We start from the raw sequence: 18,884 nt of genomic DNA, 5'->3' as shown, positions 1-18,884 counted from the left end.
GGTAAGGCTAAGGAAGTTAGGGCTGTTCAGTTTGGAGAAGAGATAACTGAGGGGGGATATAATAGAGGTCTACAAAATCATGAAAGGACTTGAAAAAGTTAATAAAAATCAGTTATTTACTCTCAGATAATATTTATTTATTTATTTATTTAGTCAGATTTATATACCAACTTTCAAATTCATATCAAGTCGGTTTACAATAGCAAGATCAAAAACACCAATCACCAAACACATTACATACATTAATACCCAATACTTCCTAAATTAGTTACTATCCTAGGACAGTAATTGCAATTCCCTATTCTTATCACAATTTAAAAATATCATAAATTGATTTTAAAAATTAATTTTAAAAATTAAACATAAAAAACCATAATAAAACATGTTAAATAGAAAGCACCAAAATTAAATTAAAATTAAAGAGAACCAAAATTAAAACCTAAAATAAACTACACTGTAGTTAATCAGCTGAATAGATCGAAGGCAGCCAGATTCCAAGAGGTATCAATCAGCATGATTAAAAGCCTGATCAAACAACCAGGTTTTTATCATTTTTTTGAAACTCTTAATATTTTCCTCAGTACGAATGGAAACTGGCAATGAGTTCCACAGCTTTGGTCCAGCCAAAGACAGAGCTCTCTCACTAACTGAAACAAGAAATACTAGGGGGCACTCCATGAAGTTAGCAAGTAGCTCATTTAAAACAAATCAAAGAAAATTATTTTTCACTCAGTGCATAGGAAAGCTCTGGAATTCATTGCCAGAGGATGTGGTTACAGTAGTTAATGTAACTAGGTTTAAAAAAGTTTGGATAAGTTCCTAGAGGAAAAATCCATAAAAAGCTATTAATTAATAAGCATTAGTAGCTTGAGATTTATTTAATGTTTGGGTACTTGCCAGGAATTTGTGACTTGGATTGGCCACTGTTGGAAACAGGATACTGGGCTTGATAGACCCTTGGTCTGACCCACTATGGCAATTGTTATGTTTTTATGTTCATGACAGTATGATGTAAGCTATAATATGCCCCTTTCCTCCATCTTAAATCTTATCCACCATTTTGGATCCAAGGTCAAGATGTCCTTTGGTCCTTCATCTGAGATGGAGCATCATGTGATGTTTTTCACTCTTTCAACTGGATAACATGTTTATCTCCTACAAAAAAGGAGAACAATTGCTGTTTCATTTATGATCTAATACTCCAGGTGCAGGCTTAAACTAATTCTTGATTCAGACAGTTATGATTTAATCATTCATTTCTTAATCAGATCATAAGATTCCTGCGCATCAAAGTTGCAACCTTGGGAACAGAGGCAGACATAAATGAGAACCATAACCTTAACTACATAAAACAATAGTTCTGTCTATGTTACAGTGCATACACACTGTAACATAGACAGAGATCTACCAATATCTATTTACCTGTACAAAGCTCGTTTCTTAAATAAAATCCTATATTATATGAATATCTAGCTTTATGTATTTTACTCCACTACATTATATCCTCTGCCTCATGTTGGAAAGTGGGTTCAAAGATAAGCTGTTTAGTTTAGTTTATTATTTAACTTTTTTTCCATAGTAAAATCAAAGTATTTTACAAAATAAAATAGTACACACAATACAGCAAATTACAAAACAAAATAATGAAAATACAACATTTAAAATTTAATAAATATAAACAATTAAAAACATGTCCTAGAAATACATACAGAGTATAAATAGTAGTACCTCAGTAAATAAATAATAGAAATAAAGAGAAAACAAGTGATCCAGAATGCTTTAGGACAGCCATCAAGCAAAAATAAATGCAAAAAAGAAACAAAGAAGGGAGAATACAGTCTAAAATCCAATACATCTGAGATATCTGCTTCACATAGCCAGAAGTGGAAGGAACCTGAGAGAGAATTGTGAAGATCTTCAGAGATGCAGAAGGGGCCAGAACCTGATGCCCTAACTCTCATTTTAAGGAATTAAGGCACAACGATGCTTTTTATTTTCTTAAGGGAAGAAATAAGCAATCTGATTTCTGAGAACCTGGTTATCTGAAACTGTTGTGAAATCTAAGGTAATTTCACTCTGAGTCACAGAAAAGATAATGTGGCCACAGTCAAGTTAGAATGATGGGAATGAGGTGAAATCTCCAAGGATTTAAAGGGGAGACAATTGGTATGTGCACATATATAAAACATTAAACATTTCTTTGCTTCAGATACTACATGTAAGTTATAGAATGCTGACTGGTTTTTAGATATTTACTCTAGATTTTATTTTATTGATTTTTTTTTAATGGGGGAAAATATCCTTTGTATCTCAATCCTTTAAGTTGCTCTATTTCTAGTAAAACTCTATACAGTGTTCAGTTTCTTGTTCTCATTCCATAGGTATCGGTATATACTGTTGCAGACAAGATAAATCAAGCTCAATATGCACTGGAGGTAGCCATTAAGATACTGGAGTACTATGAACAGTATTTTGATATCCCGTATCCTCTTCCAAAACAAGGTAAGCCTTAAAACAAAAATTCATAGCAGATGAACCAGTGAAAACTGAAACAGAGAGAGAGTGTAATTTTTAGACATTTGCTTGAGTAAAACAGTGCTTACCTGTGGAAATAACCTGTTATAAAATTACCTGTCCAATATATTAATGTAAATTTACTCTGAAGAATTTCTAGGGCAGGGTTGGGGAGGGGTTGTGGAGGTGTTAAGATTTCCCTCTGATTTGCTCCACAAAAAATAGACAAATCTGTTGCAGTACGTTACCACTTTTATTTTCAATGAAGGAAAGCCACACTTGGAGCAAACTCTCAGTGGGCGTTCCCCAGAATTCAGTACTCACAATCACTTATATACAGTCAGCATGAATCAGCAATACATGTTGTAGATCATGATCACTTAATAGATCAGCATGACCTAAGTTTCAACAGCACATTTTGTTACTGATAAGAAAAGATCATATCATCTTTTTTCTTCCAATTATAATTATCTTTTAACTTGTCCATGGAGGTAAAAAGTCTTACAGCTGTTGAGCTGTTGCGCTTAGCAGCTCTCGGCCTCCTGGAAGCTGCTGCACTCACCTCCTGGCCAGGCCAGTCCCTGACACTCCGCAATGCCAGAGTCGACTCCCAAGGCAGCGTGACTCCGTGCCCTGCTCATCTACCGATGCCAGTTCAGCTTTTCTCTGCCACGCGGTGGGCCATTGGGTGCGGTCTCCTCTCGAGGCTGCTGCTCGTTGGGCTTCCTCTTTCCCAGGGTGCACACACACTAACTGCACACTATTTAAAAGGTCAGCGACGAGAATCCACCAGAGGCACCTCCTAATGACCTCAAATCCTCCTCCATGTATAAGGCCTTCTTGGTCGCCCTTCCAGTGCTTTGACAATAGGTCCACTACCTCCTGGTAGAGAGAGTTGGCACTGCGGTTTTCCTGTTCCTGGTTCCTGTGTTCCCATTCCTGGTTCCTGTGCTCTGTCTGTACTCCTGAATCCTGTCTTCATCTTCTTCGTGGTCAGCCTTCAGCATCTCTTCTCCCAGCCTCTGGTGTCCTCTTTTCCTGCCTATGTCTTTCTACCTCCCGTCCACTCCTCATTCCCCTTGGTTGGATCTGTGTTGACCTTGGCTTGAACTCTGACTCTGCTTCTTCTCTGCCTGCCTCCGACTACTGCCTAGACACTGACCTCTGCTGGGACACTGACTCTGAAAGAACTCCGCCTGCCCTGACCTCCAGCCTGAATCTGGCCTGTCCTCTTGCCGCTGCTTTGGGCTGGCCTGCAACGCCTTCCTTCTTCATGGCTCCCACCTTAGAGGCACACATCTAAGACCAGCTGGCCCCTGGCACCCGAGGGCTCAGCCTAAGGGGAATGTGGGCTAGTATTGGCGAAGCTCCAGTTGGGCATCTGCTTCTGCCAGCTCCACCTGCCAATGGTGGAGACCTGTGGGGCTCCTCCCCGTAGGTAGTGCCAACTCCCCCTTAATTCAAGGTGTCCACATCTGCAACAATAACCTTGTGCATTCTTGGTTACATACATTTCATTCTTAATATAATTTAAAATATTAGCTTTTATCTTTGCTCATAGCAAGCATAGCATAAATCAGTAAAGAATATTACAAGCTAAATTGAACTATATTGGACAAAAAAATACAATAAAGCTTTTGACTTCATCAGGGTTTGCACTCAAGCGTATACTTTTGCATTTCAAAAGTGTGCACATATAAGGCCAGATTTTTAATGGCCTTGTGCGTCCCGCGCACATTTTAAAAGGGGCCCAGCCGCACACATAACCCCTGTTACGTGCACAAGAGCCGGGCCTTGGCAGTGGGGCGGTCCAGGGGGTGGGGCGGTGCTGTTGCGCGCAACTTGCTCCTGCTCCTTTGCAGGAGCAAAAAGTAAGTTAATAAAATGGGAGGGGCTAGGATAGGGATAGGGCACGTAGGAAAGGGGAAGGGGAAAGAAGGTTAGGGTAGGGGGTAGGGAAGTTCCCTCCCAGTCCACTCCTTAATTGGAGCGGACTGGGAGGGAACTGAAGAAACCCGACGATGCGTCGCTGCGCGAATTCGCTAAATTATACACGCACCGACCTGGATTGTATAATATGCGCGTGCCAGCACACATATGTTATAAAATCGTGCATCCTTTTTAAAATCTACCCCATATTTTCCTGGAAAATTTCTGTGTTCAAATTAGCAGGTGTACTTGTGTATGAATAGTTCACTTTGAAAACTGGTGTAATTTATGCTTCTTCTGCACTCAGGCAGGCCAATCCCCACAAGTGGGTTATGCACCTCTACCAGGAGATGGAGTAAAAGCTGACATCATGGATATATAGCCCTGCCTCAAGATCAACCTGCCAATATTCTCTGTCTCCAGCAGATGATGAATATGCACTTCCCTACTGGGGATTGCTTGTAGTAAAAAAGAGGAAGATTGAGAAGAAAAGGAGAAGTTTATCACACGCTCGTATTCATGAGGTGACACCAATGGGTCATTCCCTCAGTTGCACGCCATAGTCCAGCAGCCTTTTCAGGCATGGCTTAAAAGAAAAAAAGGTGAAGTGGTTGAAGAACCAGAGAGGCTTGGCGGTGAAGGGTTTCACCCTCTTCCCCACGTAGCTGGAGACCCAGTTGTACTCTCAGCCAGGGCTGACGGCTGAGCTTATACTCATGAAAAATGAAGAAAAACAAAACAAAAGAACAGAGAATAGGGAGGTTTTGTTTCCCCTAATCCTAATGCCTTCCTCCTGGGTTAAACCTGGGTTAAACTTGCATCTACAGATGACATCTTGGCTCTGGCGCTCCGGGCCTTGCATCATCTCTACCTCCAAGCTGCAGAGGTCACCTCTCCTACAGCTATCAGCCTTCGTGAGTACCTTCTCTCTTTAGTGTCTCTGCCTTGTCTCACCACAGAATATATTCTTGGCGTACTCTGCTCCGTGGACCACTACCGGATCTATCATCGCTGACTACGTCATCTGTGACTGGGTTCTCGGTCTATCCCTCTACGCGGACCACTATTGGACCCTTCACTTCCAGCTTCTGGTGAGACCTTCTCTGCACTTGATACAACTCAGTGCCTGGACTGAACTTATTCATCAGAAACCTACTCCACTGGCTGAGGAATGCAGCCCGCTCCTAGGGCATTTCCTACTTCTGTATAATAAAGCTTCCATACTCTCTGTGGTCTTTACTATAGAGGCAGCCTATTGCTTATTTTCCCCACAGGGCTCCTCCCCGTGGGAGGAGTCATCAATACAGCAACCAAGGGTCCACAACATGTCAAACCCACAACACAGGGTCACTGGATTCTGTTGTTTAATGATTTTTCAGCTGCGATCACAACGCAAAGAATAGAAATGTCGCCAGCGTGCTCTAAGCTGTACAAATGGGGGATGCCCTTTGCACTGATGTTTCCTGCTAAGCTACAGGTACAGCACAATAATAAGGTTCTCTTTTTCATCAAGAAGGAGGAAGCAACTGTATTCTTAACATCTTTGGATCAGGCAGAAGCCACCTGATGTGTAGAGCTGCTCTGTGTTGGATGTTTCTGATGCTTTCTCACTACTGCTCATTAAGTCCTGGTGGTTTTAACGTTATGAAGTGACTACATTCTGCTGTTGACCTCTATTCTCAGGTTTATTGTTTATCACATGTCAGCGTTGATGTCGCAGCCCATCTTATTCTCAATCGGAGGGTGCCGTGAAAGTTGATCATGCTTGGTTCACCCCATTTTCATGAAATCTTGTTCCTGTTGCATTCCACATTTTAGTGGGATGGCAATGGAGTGGAAGGGGGCCGGAGGAAGGATCCTGCACAACCTGTCTGTCTTTAGATAGGAATGTGCTGGCACCTTGAGCTTCTTGGAGCAAATTGCATGGGTTTTTCTCCTATGACGGTGTGTATGGTGTATGTTTGAGTGTGGATTTTGTGTGAGTAGTTGCATGGGGGTTGGGACCGGGGGGTAAGGGGGGAATATACAAAGAGATCAAGGTGGAGCATTTTGTTTCTTGGTGTGCACTGCAGTATTTTGGTGTTTATACACTTTTCCTGGGGCTTAGGCTGGGGAGCACTGCAGTATTTTGGTATTTATACACTTTTCCTGGGGCTTAGGCTGGGGAGCCCTAGTATCTTCCAAAGGTATGACATTCCAATCTATATTGGTGAAAGACTGCCCTCCTTGACAACTGAAATGGCTATGGTCAAAATTACCTCATTGAATGTAGATGGAATACATTCGCCAATTAAAAGGAGGAAGCTATTATCCCTGTTCCAATGCCTGCGCTCTCAGGTGGTATTCTTACAGGAGACTTATTTGACAGACATAGAACATGCCAAACTAAGGAGAGAATGGGTGGGCCGCTGCTATTACGCCTCATTTACATCAGGGGTAACGATTCAGCTAGATAGATTGTGGCAAGATGTGGAAGGCTGCTTTGTCATTGTTCAGGGACGCTATATCATCAAAGGAATGCCTTTTGCAATGTCTATGCCCCCAAGGACTACTCCCATGTTTTTTTCACTAACATAGTAGGAATCCTTGCTGATCTGTCAGACTGTGCCTTAGTGGTAGAGGGGGATTTTAATACTGATATGAATAAACAGGTGGACTGCAAATCACCCAAGCCCATAGAAAGCAAATATCAGCACATGGGAGTGAATTTTGTAGGCCAGGAATTGAACCTGTTAGACGTGTTCTGGGTATTACACCCTGGGGAGCAAGACTTCACTTTTTTCTCACACCCTCACCACTCCTACTCCCACCTGGACTATTTTCTGCTTTCCGACCAAGTCTTCCCTAGAGCAAAAGCGGCCACTATAGGTACAATATTGCTATCCAACCATGCTCCCTTCTTGATTAGCCTGGAGGTGGGAAGTAGCCCAGGGTTCCCTTCTCGTGACGTATGCCCCCAGACCTTTTTTTTGACAAACTTTTCCAGGCACATGTAAAGGAGTGCTGGGAAGAATACATATGTTTGAATTCCACTACAGAAATCACTCCAACCACTTTGTGGGCTACAGGGAAGGCAGTAATGTGGGGTAATATTATCGTGTACGTGGCTAAAAGAAACAGGAAGCGAAATGATGACATACTACGCCTTACCGATGAGTTAAAAAAAAGCCCAGACACGACATATACTAGACGTGTCTGAATCTAGTAAACTAGAAGTCAACTGCACCCATGAAGCCTTGAATTCTTCCGAAGGGATGGGCTCCACCTTAACCAGGGTGGAACCAGACTGCTGGCGCTAACCTTTAAAAAGGAGATAGAGCAGCTTTTAAACTAGAACAAAGGGGAAAGCCGACAGTCGCTCAGCAGCGCATGGTTCGGAGAGATGTATCTTTAAAGGATACTAATGATGCATTAGAATTAGGGCATCCCGACAGTGAGGTTCCAATAATTAGAAAAGTAGTCCAAGTGCCTGTAACTAAAAACTCACCTGAGCTAAAAAATTCTAACTTATCCCTATCAATTAAAAAGCAGAATAAAAATACAAACAAAAAACAAACTTTGAAATGTTTGTATGCTAATGCCAGAAGTCTAAGAAGTAAGATTGGAGAATTAGAATGTATAGCAGTAAATGATGACATAGACTTAATTGGCATCTCAGAGACATGGTGGAAAGAGGATAACCAATGGGACAGTACTATACCGGGGTACAAATTATATCGCAATGACAGAGAGGAGCAGTCGGGAGGAGGTGTGGCGCTTTATGTCCGGGATGGCATAGAGTCCAACAGGATAAACATCCTGCATGAGACTAAATACAAAATTGAATCTTTATGGGTAGAAATCCCTTGTGTGTCAGGGAAGACTACAGTGATAGGGGTATACTACCGTCCACCTGGTCAAGATGGTGAGATGGACAGTGAAATGCTAAGAGAAATTAGGGAAGCTAACCAAATTGGTAGTGCAGTAATAATGGGAGACTTCAATTACCAGAAAGAGAAGAAGCAAAGCCTTGCACATAAGCAAGTGTCACAAGACGCTGGTGCAGGATTAAAGTTTAATCACCAAGAAATGTTGTTAGAGTGTTTACACAATTAAACATCAAACACATATAAGGATTTAAACTGGCAACTCCATGAATTTCAAGTAATACTTTAAACTCGGTCCCCCTCGGGGTCCCCCTCGGGGACCGAGTTTAAAGTATTACTTGAAATTCATGGAGTTGCCAGTTTAAATCCTTATATGTGTTTGATGTTTAATTGTGTAAACACTCTAACAACATTTCTTGGTGATTAAACTTTAATCCTGCACCAGCGTCTTGTGAGACTTCAATTACCCCAATATAGACTGGGTAAATGTATCATCGGGTCACGCTAGAGAGATAACGTTCCTGGATGGAAGAAATGATAGCTTTATGGAGCAATTGGTTCAGGAACCGACGAGAGAGGGAGTAATTTTAGATCTAATTCTCAGTGGAGCACAGGACTTGGTGAGAGAGGTAACGGTGGTGGGGCCGCTTGGCAATAGTGATCATAATATGATCAAATTTGATTTAATGACTGGAAAAGGAACAGTGTGCAAATCCAAGGCTCTCGTGCTAAACTTTCAAAAGGGAAACTTTGATAAAATGAGAAAAATTGTTAGAAAAAAACTGAAAGGAGCAGCTACAAAAGTAAAAAATGTCCAAGAGGCGTGGTCATTGTTAAAAAATACCATTCTAGAAGCACAGTCCAGATGTATTCCACACATTAAGAAAGGTGGAAAGAAGGCAAAACGATTACCGGCATGGTTAAAAGGGGAGGTGAAAGAAGCTATTTTAGCCAAAAGATCTTCATTCAAAAATTGGAAGAAGGATCCAACAGAAGAAAATAGGATAAAGCATAAACATTGGCAAGTTAAATGTAAGACATTGATAAGACAGGCTAAGAGAGAATTTGAAAAGAAGTTGGCTGCAGAGGCAAAAACTCACAGTAAAAACCTTTTTAAATATATCCAAAGCAGAAAGCCTGTGAGGGAGTCAGTTGGACCGTTAGATGATCGAGGGGTTAAAGGGGCACTTAGAGAAGATAAGGCCATCGCGGAAAGATTAAATGATTTCTTTGCTTCGGTGTTTACTGAAGAGAATGTTGGGGAGGTACCCGTAATGGAGAAGGTTTTCATGGGTAATGATTCAGATGGACTGAATCAAATCACGGTGAACCTAGAAGATGTGGTAGGCCTGATTGACAAACTGAAGAGTAGTAAATCACCTGGACCGGATGGTATACACCCCAGAGTTCTGAAGGAACTAAAAAATGAAATTTCAGACCTATTAGTAAAAATTTGTAACTTATCATTAAAATCATCCATTGTACCTGAAGACTGGAGGATAGCAAATGTAACCCCAATATTTAAAAAGGGCTCCAGGGGCGATCCGGGAAACTACAGACCGGTTAGCCTGACTTCAGTGCCAGGAAAAATAGTGGAAAGTGTTCTAAACATCAAAATCACAGAACATATAGAAAGACATGGGTTAATGGAACAAAGTCAGCATGGCTTTACCCAGGGCAAGTCTTGCCTCACAAATCTGCTTCACTTTTTTGAAGGAGTTAATAAACATGTGGATAAAGTTGAACCGGTAGATATAGTATACTTGGATTTTCAGAAGGCGTTTGACAAAGTTCCTCATGAGAGGCTTCTAGGAAAAGTAAAAAGTCATGGGATAGGTGGCGATGTCCTTTCATGGATTGCAAACTGGCTAAAAGACAGGAAACAGAGAGTAGGATTAAATGGGCAATTTTCTCAGTGGAAGGGAGTGGACAGTGGAGTGCCTCAGGGATCTGTATTGGGACCCTTACTGTTCAATATATTTATAAATGATCTGGAAAGAAATACGACGAGTGAGATAATCAAATTTGCAGATGACACAAAATTGTTCAGAGTAGTTAAATCACAAGCAGATTGTGATAAATTGCAGGAAGACCTTGTGAGACTGGAAAATTGGGCACCCAAATGGCAGATGAAATTTAATGTGGATAAGTGCAAGGTAATGCATATAGGGAAAAATAACCCATGCTATAATTACACGATGTTGGGTTCCATATTAGGTGCTACAACCCAAGAAAGAGATCTAGGTGTCATAGTGGATAACACATTGAAATCGTCGGTTCAGTGTGCTGCGGCAGTCAAAAAAGCAAACAGAATGTTGGGAATTATTAGAAAAGGAATGATGAATAAAACGGAAAATGTCATAATGCCTCTGTATCGCTCCATGGTGAGACCGCACCATGAATACTGTGTACAATTCTGGTCGCCGCATCTCAAAAAAGATATAATTGCGATGGAGAAGGTACAGAGAAGGGCTACCAAAATGATAAGGGGAATGGAACAACTCCCCTATGAGGAAAGACTAAAGAGGTTAGGACTTTTCAGCTTGGAGAAGAGACAACTGAGGGGGGATATCATAGAGGTGTTTAAAATCATGAGAGGTCTAGAACGGGTAGATGTGAATCGGTTATTTACTCTTTCGGATAGTAGAAAGACTAGGGGGCACTCCATGAAGTTAGCATGGGGCACATTTAAAACTAATCGGAGAAAGTTCTTTTTTACTCAACGCACAATTAAACTCTGGAATTTGTTGCCAGAGAATGTGGTTCGTGCAGTTAGTATAGCTGTGTTTAAAAAAGGATTGGATAAGTTCTTGGAGGAGAAGTCCATTACCTGCTATTAAGTTCACTTAGAGAATAGCCACTGCCATTAGCAATGGTTACATGGAATAGACTTAGTTTTTGGGTACTTGCCAGGTTCTTATGGCCTGGATTGGCCACTGTTGGAAACAGGATGCTGGGCTTGATGGACCCTTGGTCTGACCCAGTATGGCATTTTTTTATGTTTTTATGTTCTTATATCAGAGGGCCTCTAAATCCTTGCGTTACTAACAATACCAATTATACAAACATGGAAATAGACCGAGCAAATTATTGGCGAATTTGGTATGAGCTTGCGATCCAAAGTTGACCATAGCAGGTGTCTGGGGTGGGGACAGCAACTACAGGACCTCCTTGGCGGATATTACATCTAGTTTCTTAGAATATTACAGTGCCTTATACCGCAAGAAGTCTAGGAATATTGAAACCTCAAATACCTTTTTTCATGACCTCCCCTGGCCGAAGTTATCTAGTGATCAAATGACGACACTAAATGCGCCTATTAAAGATGGGGAAATATACTCAGTAATACAGGGCTTGAAGCTTGGTAAGGTGGCTGGCCAAGATGGCCTGGGGCCTGAATTTTACAAAATATTGAAGTTCCCTCTTCTGCTGGCCCAAGTGTCATACTACAATAGTCTTATCTCTAGTAAATCCATAAACCTGACAGATAACCAGTCCACTATTGTTCTCCTACCAAAAAAAGGTAAAGATCCCTATGAAGTAGGGTCTTATCGCCCTATTTTGCTAATCAATGCCAATATCAAAATCCTAGCGGCAGTGTTAGCAGCTCGGTTGAATACTATACTTCCCTCAATGACTAACTCAGATCAAACAGGGTTCTTTAAAGGTAGGCAAGGGGCACAAAATGTGCGCAGGCTGATAGCAGCTCTCAGTTATCACCCCCAAGCTGAAGCATTGATCTTAAGCTTGGATGCAGAAAAAGCATTTGATTCCTTGTCATGGGATTACATGTTTTGGGCCCTGCATAACTATGGCTTTTCTGGGGACTCTATGACATGGCTGGAAACTCTTTACAATAACCCAAGTGCTTGACTCATAAACAGTTCCCTGTTGGCACCTTTTTCTTTATACTGCGGGTACGCCAGGGTTGCCCACTGTCACCCGTTTTGTTTGTCTTGGTGATAGAACCCCTGGCCTCAAAACTCAGACGAGACAAAGAGTTTTGGGGCATGAGCATTGGGAACCATCTCTTAAAAGTGACTATGTTTGCTGATGATATCCTTTTGTTTGTGGGCCATCCCCGCTGTAATATTCCTGCTATAATAAAAAAAATTCTCAATTTCATGACATGGCGGGGTTATGCATCAATTTTTCTAAAACAGAAGCACTGGCTTTAGACCCCAAGTTACAACAAATCTGGTTGGGAACGTTTCCCTTCTCTTGGGCTCCAAATAAGCTCAAATATTTGGGGGTCTGGATACCCAGAGATTTAACTGCTCTTTATGTGTTCAACATACGGGAAATGCTCAAAGACATAGGGGCACAGTTAGCAGCATGGCAATCGCTGCCCCTGTCATTATTTGGAAGCTGTGCCCTTCTGAAAATGACGATTGTCCCCAAGCCTCTGTACAAACTACATATGCTCCCTTGCTGGCTACTGGGTAAAGATTTGCAACGGCTTCAGTCTGCCTTCCAAAAATGTATTTGGGCAGGTAAGAGGGCATGAATAAATTATCGGACCCTTGAATGCTCTAGGGAGACGGGGGATCTCGGTTTGCCAGACTTTCGACTATACAATGCTGCATATCAATTAAGTTTTGTGGGGGAATGGCTCACTGGTTGTTACTATTACTGTGAAGCTGGCCTGCTTGCTAGCATGACAGCAACTTGGTACCCCCTATTTCTCTTGCAGGCTCGCCCAACGACCCTGCGCAGTTTGGATATCCCAAAAGTGATGCTCTACCCATGCCTGCATGCCTGGAAATGGTTATGAACTCTGAAGGACTTGCCTGATACCGTCTCTCTACTGCTCCCTTTAATGGGAAACTTGGACTTTTTACCTGGACATGACTGCAGTGCTATTTTCAGCTTCTGGGCCCGCAATGGACTGCCGTTCATCTTCCATTTTTATGAAGCTGAGGCTCCAAACGTGCTTGATTTTTCTACATTAGCTTGAACTTTTCAAATACCATCTCGACACTTTTTCAGTTACCTACAAGCGCGCCACTATTTGCAGTCCTTCTATTAGGCAAGAGAGACATTTCTATCAGAATCCTCGTTTGCTAAGATGGTATTCGACATGGCATACTCCCACAACTCTATAACAGGCTGGAGCAAATTGGGCAAAAGCTATAAGCAAATACGCCACCTGGATTCATTAACCTCTTATTGGTCTACAGCAAGGGTGGGCAATTCCGGTCCTCGAGGGCCGCAAACCGGTTTGGTTTTCAGGATATCCCTAATGAATATGCATGAAAAAGATTTACATATGACTGAGGCAGAGTGCATGCAAATCTCTCGTGCATATTCATTAGGGATATCCTGAAAACCCGACCGGTTTGCGGCCCTCGAGGACTGGAATTGCCCATCCCTGGCCTACAGCATTGGACGAGCCAATCACAGGACCATATTTACTGTCTTGTTTCAAAACTCTGCATACCCACATTCAAAAATTGGGTCTCTGAGAACTACAGTTCCAGATCCTACATCATACAATTTGTGATGATGTTCGCAGATTTCAACTGGGTCGACTCCCAACTTCATTATGCATAAAATGTGCCCAAATGGATGGTACCATGACACATCGGCTTTTCACTTGTTCCAGTCTCGAGGTATTCTGGTCTACGGTACTTGCGTTTATCTCACAATGTACTGGTGCGACGGTTCAGAAGACTAGCAGGCTTCTTCTGTCAGGCTTGAAGGACGCTCTGAGGCCATGCCATACCTCACAGGACCACTTTGGATGCTTTGCTGTTCTCTTAGTGTGTCATACGATTTTGTCTAATTGGATTGAACCCATCCCCCATATTAGTGTGGCACCACCGGATGGCATCTGCCTTGCAGATGGAGTGGTTGGACTTTACCGTGAGGCAAAGGAAACCAGATAAGAGATATTGTGAAAGCTGGGCTATCTGTTTTCAATTACTACCTTCCAATATATAAAACAGTCTTCTTGCTACTGGGTATCAAACTAAATGGTCATAATTTCTGCTCTTTGATACCTTATTTTTGCTAGGTATGGTTGCAGCCTGCTTACAGACGTGTTATAAGATGTTTTGGCTGTTATATATTTGAAGTGTAGGGGCTGCTTCATGGGCTTGCCCTTTTTTCCATGGAACACCCGATTTTCCTCTGTTAACTTAACCTGGCAGTGGTCTCCTTGGTCTCTAGGGGCAGGGTGGGATGGGTAGGGATTGTGTGAAAGTGAGAGGATGAATGCGTTGTGTGCCTGGGTATGTTTGTGTTTTGAGAAGTCAGTGGATTGTATGTTGGTATGGCTGAGCAAGACCCCTCGAAGGTCTGCTTGGTTTGTTTGTAGGGATAGGGGTGTTTGACTTTTACAAAACGGTGACTTGTAGTGAGGTTATGACACTGCCTGGAGTCTTGGGGGAGGAAGTTCTCCCGATTTGTGTACTCGGGGGTTTCCACCACAGTATGTTTTACTATCATTGTCTTCCACCTCAATAATACCATGTACTCTGTTCTTTTTGTATACAGTGCAAGTCTTATTTCAATAAAAATTATTCTGAAAAAAAAAGACTGCATTTGCACCAATTTTGGAGGCATCCACTTCTAAGTTGAAAGGCTTGACTGGATCAGGTGATGCAGAATTGGAGTTGTTGAAAAGAATTGCTTCAGTTCTTTGAAGGCCTGCTGAACTTAAGGGGTTCCAAGAATTCTTTGGCATTCCCTTACATGCAAGGGCCATAAGTGGAGCCACTACCTTGGATAAATTTTGGATAAATTGCCAATAACAGCAAAGCCCAGAAAACATTGGAGTGCCTTGAGACCCACAAGTATTGGCCAATTAAATATTGTGGTTACCTTTTCCAGGTCCATCTCAAAAACTCAAGCCGAGATTACATATCTCAAGAAATTAACTTGTTCAAAAATACACTTCTCAAATTTGGTGAAAATTTGGTGCTAGCAAAGAGGAGAAAAGACCTCCACTACATGCTGCCTATGGATAGTTAGGTCTGGGGAGAAGATCAAGACATCTTCAAGGCAGACCACTACATACTAGGAGAGGAGGTCTCGAAAGACATCATTGACAAAGGCTTGGAATATGGCAGGAGTGTTACAAAGTCCAAAGGGCATGACTGTATACTTGTAGTAATCATCCTTGGTATTGAAGGGAATCTTCCACTTATCACTCTGTTGGATTTGAATGAGGTTATAGGACCCCTACAAGTTCAGCTTGATAAACATCTGGGCACCTTAAATCTATCAAAAAGTTCAGAGATTAGCAGCAGGAAATAATGATTCTTAACTGTAATGTTATCGAAGCCCTGGTAATCAACACAGGGCCTAAGGGAACCATCCTTCTTTTGTTCAAAAAAGAATCCTGTGCCAGCAGGGCATTTTAATGGTCAAATGAAGCCTCAAGACAGATTTTCCAAATATATTTGGACATGGCCTTAGTTTCTGGGCTTGACAAGTGCCATATGGTGGCATGTTTACAGGAAGTAGTTCAATGGCATAATTGTACTCCCAGTGCCTATGGAACATTTCTGCTTGCAGTTTACTGAAAACATCTGCAAAAACATAGTACAGTACTGGAAGCTCCAGGGTATCTCCACTACAGAAGCCACAAGAATGTAAGCTATAGACACTAGGTCCAGAACACAAGAAGAGAAGCAAGAAGGAAATCAAGAGACAATCTGTCCTGAAAGCCAGTCAATGAGTGACTTATGTAACTGTTGCCACGGTAAACTCCAGGAGAAACCATGCAGGAAGGTTATTCGAGGACCCAGAATGAAATATTTCAGTGTGCCATGTACCCACTAATAAATTCAGGTCCACTGTGACCCTTTTCTCCCCCTCCCCTTAGTTCAAAAGCCAACCATCAATGATGACAACTAAGACTGGTGTAGGATTGGGTCAAATAGGGAATTCCATGCAAATGGACAAATTCCAAGCTAATGAAATTGCCCGCTGCCTGGAGTCGATGAGGGCTAGGGTCTTCGATAATCCCAATGACCAATGCATGCAGACTGAGACTGAGAGATGCTGGGCCATATGAATAAGGGAAACATAAACAAGGTCCAAAGCAATTTGCTTCTGTGAAGCCACTGATGAACATTGACCAGACCAAGTTTACGTGGACAATTTCTGACCATGTGTCTGAGACCAGCACAATATGAGCAAAGCCCCAGCAGCTTCCTGTGATCTTTCTCCACTGAGAAAAGTGAGTGCCAATAAGGCTCAGTTCCATAGAGCCAAAGCCTCCCCAGTTAGTAGAGATATTACATATGCCATTCTTGACTTATAATCAAGAAAACAGGAGACCTGCAGGGTAAAGGCTCTACAGCACTGATTCAGAAAGCCCAGGCATTATTTTAGATCTCCAGTTAAGCACAGAGGGGTTTTCACCTGGGGCTCCTTAAGCAGACACTCCACAGTTTGCAGGAGGTATAGGAGCGGAAAGAGGCACTTTCTGTGACTGTAATCCAGGGAACCCAGGGTGAATATTCAGATCGAGCTCATTTTCTTTCTTCTGCAGGCTTACCAAGTGTTGATTCTTGTCTCCTAAGCATTGGTTCATCTTTCCCAGGAGCTTACCCTAGGCTGCTAAACATGTGGTCAGCTCAGTGGGGGCCATATTGACCAGAGCTTGATGCGATGGTAGTCGTCAGTGAGTTTGGAGAAGCAAATCCAAGCCAATCTCAGTGAGAGCAGGAAAGCTGGGCATCTTCTACCTATGCCAGCCACCTTCCTCTCAGGTTGAGCCTTAGGTGTTGGTGGCCAAAAAGGCACCAGGAATGGGAGTAGTCCCCAATACAAGCAAAGAGCTCAAAACTTTGGAAAAAAGTGAGGAGCTAGAACACACCAGGAATACAGGAACAGAAAAGAGATCAGGTAGGAATGCTGAAAGTAGAAACTGGAGATAAAGAAGTCTTCTGGATTCAGGCAATATGGACGGAACCAGAGTACAAGGGCCAAGATTTAGGAATTGAATGAGGAAAGGCCTGAGTATAAATACATGTCTATGCAGCAAACAAGGTGGCCACTAGGGGGGGACATGAAGAGTACAGAGCTGAGAGAACTGGATAGATAGTTCAAGCAACTCACAATGCCCCCTGCTGGTTTTAGATGGAGACAGCAATGGATCCTTAAAGGTGCTCGCCAGGAAGTATAGCTCTCCAGCACATACTGTTACGACTGTTGCTGCCCAACATCTCCACTCCGCCCTCCTTACCTCTTTGGCGACTCCTCCCACGGTTGATGGATGTCTGGCTGCTGCGGCGTCTGCCTGCCGTCCTCTCCGGTGTCCCCGGTTCAGCTCGGGCGCTGCATCCCGCCATGTTGTTCAGCTACCATAGGGCGTGCGCGCTGCGCGGCCCTGCTTCTTATTCCTTCTTTGGCGCGAACCTCAGGGGCGTCCCCCTGTGATGACATCACGCATCCCAGATACAAAAGCCTACTCTGTTTGCTAGCTATTCGAGTTAGCAAGGGTCTCCTTACGGATGAGATTCATTCTCCGTACCTAGCTACTCTGCCTCTCCTTAATGGGATTTACTCTATCGGGGTACCCGCTCCTCGGGGGGCCTCTCTCTTTTCTTTCAGGTCGCTGTCTGGAACCGGTACTCGCTCCTCGAGGGCCCATGTTCCCGGACTCACTGCCTGAGCCCACTTCTGCTTTTAAGAAACCGCTGCCTACACCATCAGTGAGTTACCATCTATATTCTCTCAGAGCTGTTCCCTGGAACCAGGTACTCGCTCCTCGAGGGCCTGCCTCTATTCCAGCTTCTGTGTTACCTTCCGGGAGAAACCGCTTGTGAGTAATCAACCAACGAGGCTCTATACCAGAACCCTGTGTATGCTCCACTGTACTCTCTATCTCAGTTTCTCTCCACTACAGCACAGCTATTGAGGGATCGCTGTTCCAGTGTCCTGAGGGACTACAAGCCCAGCTGGGCTTCATCTCTACTCACTACTGCCACCTCTGGTGGCTTCTCAACTCTGTTTAATAAAAGATAATTCTGTGTTGTGTGTCCTAAAGCTGAGCCTGACCTGTGGCCCCTCACGGGACATCCCCCCATGGGCTTGGTCATCTGCCACAGTGTCCAAGGGTCCACCCAAAACCTTGCAAACAATAACACATACCCTGTGGTTGTGGGGTTTGGACCTGTAGTGTTCATTTATTTTCTTTGACTTGATATTCTGTCTCACGTCTATAAATGACAAAGTGAACGACAATGCCAAGTTGCATAGAACAATAATATAACAGACTTGGGGAGAAAGACATTTGTGCTGAGCTGCTGGGGTTTTCTCTTTGAAGCATTACCATATGCCGCTTTGTATTGGTGCAGCTAGAATTAAAAAGTAAAAAAAAAATAAAAATCAACCCTCATTCTACCCTCATCCTGTGGCGTTCTTTAGTGGGTGTACTCAAGGAACCGCTAGAAGACACTAGAGGGTATGCGTTCATAGTGGACACACTATAACATAGTGCTTACGCTTTCCTAAAAGATAGGAAATGGAGAATAGAACTGAATGGTCATTTCTCTCAATGGAGAAAGGTAATTAGTGGAGTGCCCTAGAGATCTGCACTGGGACTTGTGTTTTTTAATA

General features: G+C 42.8%; 1 protein-coding gene across 3 annotated transcripts in view; it reads left to right on the top strand.

Annotated features, from left to right (window-relative positions):
* ERAP2 (endoplasmic reticulum aminopeptidase 2) overlaps positions 1-18,884 on the top strand; it is a 258,175-nt gene that overhangs the window by 50,479 nt on the left and 188,812 nt on the right. For all 3 annotated transcript variants that reach the window (XM_029572856.1, XM_029572865.1, XM_029572875.1), the window contains exon 5: positions 2,382-2,502. In XM_029572856.1, the coding sequence (XP_029428716.1) occupies positions 2,382-2,502 (121 nt within the window). The remainder of the gene's footprint in view (positions 1-2,381; positions 2,503-18,884) is intronic.

Source organism: Rhinatrema bivittatum, chromosome 1 (assembly GCF_901001135.1).
Source record: "Rhinatrema bivittatum chromosome 1, aRhiBiv1.1, whole genome shotgun sequence".
Lineage (NCBI taxonomy): Eukaryota > Metazoa > Chordata > Amphibia > Gymnophiona > Rhinatrematidae > Rhinatrema > Rhinatrema bivittatum.
This window is presented reverse-complemented; position numbering and strand designations above follow the sequence as displayed.